Raw genomic sequence first — 8,667 nt, 5'->3', positions numbered from 1 at the left:
TATTTTCGGGATAGGTCTTATTATCGGGGAAACACGGTAGGTGGCGCAGTGAATAGAGCACCAGCCCTGGAGCAGGAGGACCTGAGTTCAAATTTGGCCTCAGACACTTAACACTTACTAGCCGTGTGACCTTGGGCAAGTCACTTAACCCCAATTGCCCTGCCTTCCCCACTCCAAAAAGCAAAAAAAAAAAAAGGAGGTGTCCCTTAAAGGTCAGTCCTGGACCTTGTCTCTTCTCTCTCTATAATTCTTAAATTCATGATCTCATTAGCTCCCAAAGATTAAATTACCATCTCTATGTTGATGATTCTTAGGTCTACCAACCTACCCCTACCTCTGATGATCTTCAATCTTGCTTTTCCAACTGTCTTTTAGACATCTCCAGGTGGATGTTTAGTAGACATCTTAAACCCAATATGTCTGTCCAAAACAGAATTCATCATCTTTCCCCCAAACCAGGAGTGGGGAACCTTCAGCCTCTCATCCCAAACTATATAACAAACTATATTCTAAAAAGGACCAAACTGCCTCACATTACACACCAACACACCCACACACCCACACACACAGAGTTCCCAATTCCCTTCCTATCTTCAAAGACATTGCATGGCTTCCCTAGGCAACTCATTTCAACATTTAATAGCCATCAGAGTCATAACAGACCCCTAGGATAGGAATTCTATGGTAAAGGGTCAAGAAACACAGAGAAATGAAGCACTACTTAAATAAAAACTCAAAATAACACACTTATGTGAAGAAAAAAGTCTATTAAAATGTTTGGAATATATAATGTGTATGTAATTTAATACTGCACTTAACTTTGTATTCTCTCAGCAGAAATAGCCAAAAATCTTTTCAGAATGTTACCCTGAAGTCAGTTTTGAAAAGTCCCAAAAATAAAAACAAAAAATCTCAGTGAATTTGAAGAAGGCCTGAATACTAATTATATTACTATCTCTGTGACCTTGGACAAGTTACAATGAGGCCACCTATAAGGTCTCTTCTAGCTCTAAATCCTATAATTTCCCATGGGTTCAAAATAAATGATGGTTCTCAATCAACCCCATCAGGAATAGGATGGTCACCTTCACCATCACACCCAAAACTGGCTAGAGGATGCTGAAAGGAACAGTCTCATTTCAGACCAAACTTTTATTTGGCAGCTGCTTTGGTAATTCCAAAAAGAAGAACATCAGTCTGATTCAAAGATTTGAGTTTGGTAAGGTGGACATAGTCAAGGGAAATTTGTGCTTAAAAAGAAAAGGGGGGGGGGGGGGAAACCTACACAACAAGAATAAAAGAACACACAATTCTCCCCCATTCTTAAAATAAAGCTACTCTACTGCTATCTTCCCTTCTGGAATTTTGGCTTTGGCAAACATCATCAAAGATGAGACTGACATGTCTTCAAGCAGCAGGTGGGCTCCAAAAACTGCTACCAGTTCCTTGGTTGAACTCAAAGTGTGAAAATAATGCAAACTGTGAATGATGCTTCCTTATTCTTCCCTCTCAATTAAAAAATAAATCAGAATTGGAAAGACTTGGGTGTCAGTCTCACCCAGCTCCCCCTCCTCCCCTTCAATTATGCTATCTGCCTAAATGTCAGATCTATTTCAACAATCTATCCTTATACAACTTAAAACAGTCAAGTGGCAAGAGCTGGTGAGAACAAAGGATTTTCCTTAATCAGAAGGCAGTGGAAAAGCACTGCTCAGAGATTCAGACTTGAAGCTTGAAGCTGATGGATATTTGTAAAAGATACTCAGCTCTGCTATAACCTAGCATTTCCTCTTCCCAGGGCATTATCCTCAATTGCAGAGAAAATGGTTATGCTATCTCACAGAGATTAGGTTGTCAAAATCTCCCTATCACTCCTGCACAGGACAAGATAGAAATAGGCAGGCAATAATGAATAGCCAAAATCCAAGCAAAACTGTTCAGTTACGTATACCTAGTGAAGAAGTGTTAGCTTTTGGGCCAGAAGGTCACCTTTTCCTTACCTCTGTTTCCTCAGGGAAAAAAAATACCTACAAAGTAGGATATGAGCAAAATGACCAGACATAAGAATCTTTTTATGTCCAAGGGTCAGTCTTGGAAAAATTCCACAGTCTCAGACTCAACTCAGCAATAAATCAAATTGTTTTTCAACTTAATGAAATGCTTTCATCATCAACACAAAGAACCTCTAAAGAAAATACAAATATTTTCAAGCCTCTGTTCTCATTAGCAATAATGTCTTATGATACTATTCTGATAAAGGTATAGTGTAGTCTATTTTTAAAGTGTTTTAAATTGACTTCTTCTGTTTATACTACATCTCTCCTCATTTGTCCTCAGAAAGCCATTCCGTAAGATGTAGAATTTATTTAGGAAAAAAAATTTAAAAGACAAGAAAAAATATCAGCAAAACCAATCTTATATATTAAAAAAAAACACCGAAAATATATGGATTGTGCCACACCCAGGTATCCCTGCACCTCTGCAAATAAATCTGCTGGTGTGGAGAGGATGACTTCTCACATTTCTTCTTTTTGGACCCTATTTCTTTCTTGTAATTTTGAAAAATTTTAAGAAATGATGTTGTGGTGACTTTTCTTTCCATTTACATCATTGTAGTCATTTTGTATATTGCTTTGTTGGTTCTACTTACATCAATATGCATCAGTTCATGTAAGTCTTTCCCTGCTTCTCTGTATTCATATTCTTAATTTCTTACAGCACAATAATATATTCTATTCCAGTGGTATACTGCCATTTGTTTAGCCATTTGTAATGGAAATGTAAATTTTTAAGATCTTCCCTGCCCCTAGGCTTAAGTGCAACTGGAGCCTGTGGTGGGAGGCTTGTTTTTCAAGAGATACTTTGTGATTGGGCAGTGGGTCAAGAGGGTTGCTACATTCTCTGACCCAGGAGAAGGCTATATAATCCCTAATGTGAGGCTTTGTTTGGGGGCTCACTTTGAGAAGTGTTGTGTGATTTGACCAGATGAGACTCTGGGAAGCCATTGAGAACCCCCCGGCTTTGAAAAAGCCAGATGTTGATGCTTCCCTCTCTGGTAACTGTGATTTAGTATGGATGTAATGGTTGGACAGTTTGAAGGCCTGTCTGCTTGATATGTTTTTCTATTTTCTTGTAACTTCTGTCTGTATACTCTGAAGTTCAGGGTGCTGACTTTCCCCTGAACAAAGTAAATGATATGTTTGTTTGATTAAAATAAGCTTGTTAACCCATTTTTAGTTGCTTTTCTTTAGCAAAGCAGATCTAAGAACCTGTGTTGGCAGCTACCCTGGAGATGCTGGGATGCTTGCTGCTACACCATTCCCTGATCAATTGGCATTTACTTTGTTTCCAGTTCTTTGCTAACACAAAAAGTCTTGCTTTCAATATATTGATATATGTAGGGACTCTCTTTTTTTCAATGAGCTCCTTAGGATGTATGCCTACTATCTTTTGTCATTTAAACCCCACTTTTTTTTTTTGGTGGAGGAAGTAGAGAGGTATCTTTGGTGAGAGAGCCACTAGACCTATGATCTTATTGACAACATATAAATTTCCTCCACTGACACCACTCAGCACCATGTAGTTTCAGAGTTGTCAGGGGCCCTGAGAAAGTAAGTGATTTGCCCACAACAACATAAAGCAAAGGCAAGCAAGACTTGAACACAGATTTTCTCAATTCCAAGGCCAGATCTCTAGCCACTACACCAAGCTGCTTCTACAGCTTTTACCTTATTGGTACTCAAATGTCCATTAATCACACAACATTATATCAGACGTCATAAGTCAATCTCCAGGGTATTCTGATTCCTCATCTATAGGATGGGGATGGTACCCTACAAACCTTAAATAAGAATGTACACATATGTGCTTTGAAATTGCAAAGCATTATACAAATAAGTGAATGTTATTATCCATTATTTGAAAAGAAGGTATATACTGTCTGACATCAATCAGCAGTCTATCTCATTTTTATTTTCTAAAACAAAAGCTTAAACATTCATTAAAAAAAATTGCTCTAGCAGGGGGCTATGTTTCTAAGGAAGTGCAGTACAGCAGAAAGAACACTTGATTTAGAATAAGATGACCTCATTTCAAATAATGACTCTGAAACTTACTACCTGTGTGGCCTTGGGCAAGTGACAGAAACACAGAATCTAAAAACTGGAAGCAATCTCAAAAGTTACCTAGTCTAACTGATAACAGAGCACAAAGTTGCTCATGCACTTTTATCTCTTGTTCTTGTTGGTTGTTCAGTTGTGTCCAGCTCCCCATGACCCAGCAGACCATCCTGTCCATGGGGTTTTCTTGGCAAAGATTTTTCTGATAAAAATTAGAATGGGACTTTCCATAGGATTATAGGAATTTCCAATCTGATTCCCTGGGCATATGTAAACAGCACATTTGAAACTGTTGCTTTGGACAGGTCAAGAGATAAATTGAGCTATATCTTTAAAAAAATAATCTTTTATATTTTTTTATTATTCTCTGTGAATGATTTCTTTCCTTTTTTCTCTTTTGAACTTTTATCTGATTTATTTCTTCCTTTTGGTCAATATGTTAGACATGAAAATTTAGTTGGGATGTATCTCAGGGAGGAGGTGATTTTTCCTAGAAGGAAACATGATTTCACCAGTATAACTGTATTGAAACTGAAACAATGTTTTAAGCTTGGCCTGATTCAGGCCAGTCTGATAATTTGGAGTGGTTTTCAATTTCCATTTCTATAAGTGACTTGGCCAAGGTCACACAGCTAGTAAGTGTCTAAGGCTGGATTTGAATTCAGGTCTTAATTACTCCAGGCCCAGAGCTCTATCCACTGACACCTATCCTCTACTTCTGCTATTCCTCTGTTACCAAAATAAAACACTTGGTCACTTTATCCTTTGGGGCCTCAGTTTCCTCCTCTCTAAAGAGAGGGTGGGTTAAATTTGAGGATCTCTAAGTTTCTATTGACCTCTACACCCTATATTCTTTTTTGTGGCAGGAACAGTATCTGCTATGTAGTAGGCCAGGCTACTTTAACGACACCATGCTTCAGATCTAACTGGCTCAGGGGACTAAGGTTTGAGTCACTGATGCAGCTTCCTAGTACCCAAGGATAAGGAGTCAGCAGCTCCTCCCTTAGGCTTCTGACTGGCTGGCCAACGTAGGAAGAAGAAAGAAGGGCCCACCTGAATTAGTGCTGTAACCTTGATGAGAATACTTTCTCTGCTATGGCCAAGAAAACCTCTTTATCTTACCTTAAATATTTTACCTGTGCCTCATTTTGTTCCAATCTCAAACAAATTACCAGACTGGCCTGAGTCAGGCCAAGCTTAAAATGCTTTTTCAGACTAAATACAGTCATATGTGTGCAATAATGTTTCCTTCTAGAAAAAAATCACCACCTCCCTCAGATATATTCCAGTTAAATTTTCATTTCTAACATACTGACCAAAAAGAAGAAAAAAAATCAGAGAAAATTTCAAAAGAGAAAAGGGAAAGAAATCATTCACATAGAATAATAAAAAAGAATTAGTAAAGGATTATTTTTTAAAGGTATAACTCAATTTATCTCTTGACTTGTCCAAAGAAACAATCTCAAATGTGATGTTCCCATATGCCCAGGGGATCAGATTGGAAATTCCTATAATCCTATGGGAAGTCCCATTCTAATTTTTATGAGAAAAATCTGAGTTATGATGCCAGAATAAATCCTGCAGCAATGCCTCTTCAGAAAAAGAAAACAGCACTCTAAGGGAGCTTAATAAAAGAGATGTATCTACCTGACAAGTCACCTGCTGTCAAAGCAATGAGCTGGGAGTCTTGTTGACATTCTCAAATTCCAAAAGGTACCAGAATTCATCTTGTGACATCACCTATCACTGCTTATCTGCACTAATTATACAAATGAAAGTTGCTGCATCTTATGCCACTAGCAAAGAACAATCCATCCAGATAACAAGAAATAATTATAAAATAAGTGAAAAAAAGGCTAGTAAAATCTTCATTATCTGCAGTACTGAACAAAAAGTAATACATGGACTCATTAATCCTCAAACTCACTTAAAAACCCTTAGCCAAATTTCGTAAGTAAAATATCACCTCTTCTCATTACCATTATAGAAGCAAAGTCAAACAAAAGTATAGGAGCAGGAAATTGGGGGGACAAAAGACATGAATTATATACAGACTGGACAATTAGGCTTGGCATAATTGAAAATAAATTTTTAAGCATAAAGTTGTTTCAATTAAGATCATTTTTTTTTCTCCTTACCTGACAGGCAAATGTAGGTTAGATATTCGCCTTGACCCCCAGTTGCTAGGAAAGGAATCTTTTTCTTCGTCCTCCGCTTGACCTGGACAGCTCCCAGCATCCGCTCATCAAGAGGTGCAAAAATTTCTTTGCTGATTGCGGATTTGGCACTCATTGTAGATCAAAGATAGGGGACACTCAGTAATTTCTCTAAATCAAAAACCACAAGGAGGAATAGAGTTAACGTTACTATAAGAATATCCTATAAGAAACTATAGAATATACTATATGGTGGTATTGTTTGGTCATATCTGACTCTTTGTGATCTCATTTGGATTTTTCTTGGCAAAGATGCTGGAGTGCTTTGCTATTTCCTTCCTTCTCCAATTCATTTTACAGATGAGGAAACTAAGGCAAACAGGGTTAAGTGACTTGTCCAGAGTCACACAACTAGTGTCTGATACTAGATTTGAACTCAAGAAGATGAGTCTTCCTGATGCCAAGCCCAGTGCTCTATCCACTATGCCACTTAGGTGCCCCAGTACTATCTCGTACCAACTACTATAGTTCTATATTGTACCAAGAATATAATATTACTATAAAAAAGTAAAATAGGTAGCAAGTTGTTTTTCTTATGAAGTAAGTTTCAATTTCTAGGTTAACCATCACTTTATAACACAGTGTCTTCATTAAAAAGCATGGTCCTCAACTTAATTATGACCATAAACAATTAAGCACATCTGTCCTAATGTCTTTCTTGGGAGAAATCAACTACTCCAAAGTACTCTGTAGTTTGTTAGTATATCCCTTCTGATCACTCCTAAATCTAACACAATAGAATCATAGATCTGGAGCTTTAAAAGACTTTAGAAGACAGTACAACATCTTCATTCTGAAGAAAACTTAAACCCAAAGATGTTAACCCAAGGTCACAAAGGCAGTAAGTGACAGAGCCAATATTCAAATGCAGATCCAATGCCAAGTTCAGCATTCTTCATGCTAGTTAATGTCTTTCCTTTCCCTTACCCTACATGATCAAGGTTCCAAAAGCCCCAACTGAGAGCCTGCCTATTTCATTGCCCAAGAATCCTTAAAGTCACAGAGCTCCTTGAAAATCCTCTACACCCGCTTTAATTGCAATTTAAGTCTTTCACTCTGTTCTACCTATAATGAAGAGTTGCCATTTTCCACATGCTATCTTTCCTTCAGCACAGCAGCTGAAACTGTTTCTCTGAACCAAGATTCTGGTCAAATAAAAGTAAACATTATTATTACATTGTCAAAGTTAAAAGATACATCCCTCTTTTCTGTTAACAACTGGTAAATAGCTAACATTTAGAGAGAGCTTTAACCATTTGCAAAGTACTTTACATATGCTATCTCATTTGGTCTTGACAAAAATCCTGGCAAGTAGGTACTTTTTATAGATTGAGAAAACTGAGACTAAAAGAAATTAAGTGACTCTTTGACCAAAGTCAGACAACTAGTAAACATCTGGGATAGGACTTGAACTCAAGCCTTCTCTACTCCAAGTCCGATACCTTTCTCCATAGTATTACCTTATTGCCCTTTGATAAATTCAGAGTCTGGAGAATATACATTATAAAGGAATTTATTTGGGTGCTTGAAGGGGAGTCAGTGTGTTACCATGGAAATAGTCCTAGATTTAAAGTCATAGGAACTAGGTTCAAATCCCAATACTTGCCACTATTTGTTAAACTGTAATAGTCACATTCTCTCAGGATCTCAGTTCCCATGTCTATAAAACAAAAGAGGGGCAGCTAGGTGGCGCAGTAAATAGAACATTGGCCCTGGAGTCATGAGGATCTGGGTTCAAATGTGACCTCAGACACTTAACACAAAAACTAGCCATGTGACGTTGGGCAAGTCAATCCCAATTGCCCTCCAAAAAGCAAAAACAAAACAAAACAAAAAAACAAGAGTTAGACAAGACAATCTATGAGGTCCCTTCTCTTTCTAAACCTATAAGGCCCTGATCTTAAGTGACTCTTGTAAACAAACAAAATGTATCAAGAAATTAAAAAAAAAAAAGTATTCCATGCCTTCTCAAAACTTCACAGAAGATAGAGTATTTCACCTTTTCCCCTATCATACTATAAACTGTATTATACTGTATTTCTCTGTGGATGCATACTTCTAAAATTAGACTTCTTCAGGTCTGCTAGGTGGCACAGTAGAGTGCCAAGGCTGGAGTCAAGAAGACTCATCTTTCTGAGTTTAAATCTGGCCTCAGACACTTACTAGCTGTGAGCCTTAATCCTGTTTGCCTCAGTTTCCTCATTTGTAAAATGAGCTGGAGAAGGAAATGGCAAAATACTTCAGAATCTTTGCCAAAAAAACCTCCAAATCACAGAGACTTGGATATGACTGAAAATGATTGAACTGCTTCTTCAGGATAGGAGTCATGTTAT

The 8,667-nt window shown here is 37.5% G+C and overlaps 1 protein-coding gene across 6 annotated transcripts in view; it reads right to left on the bottom strand.

Annotated features, from left to right (window-relative positions):
• The window catches only part of STXBP6 (syntaxin binding protein 6), a 357,548-nt gene that overhangs the window by 233,550 nt on the left and 115,331 nt on the right, over nt 1–8,667 (bottom strand). For all 6 annotated transcript variants that reach the window (XM_069106021.1, XM_069106019.1, XM_069106020.1 and 3 more), the window contains one exon: nt 6,257–6,445. In XM_069106021.1, coding sequence (XP_068962122.1) covers nt 6,257–6,410 — 154 coding nt within the window. In that variant the 5' untranslated portion in view covers nt 6,411–6,445. The remainder of the gene's footprint in view (nt 1–6,256; nt 6,446–8,667) is intronic.

This window comes from Petaurus breviceps, unplaced genomic scaffold, assembly GCF_028583685.1.
Source record: "Petaurus breviceps papuanus isolate PSGF00001 unplaced genomic scaffold, PetGlider_PUasm1.0 77, whole genome shotgun sequence".
In the NCBI taxonomy this organism is placed as follows: domain Eukaryota; kingdom Metazoa; phylum Chordata; class Mammalia; order Diprotodontia; family Petauridae; genus Petaurus; species Petaurus breviceps.
The sequence above is the reverse complement of the archived record's forward strand: the minus strand, read 5'-3'. Positions and strand labels throughout refer to the sequence as shown.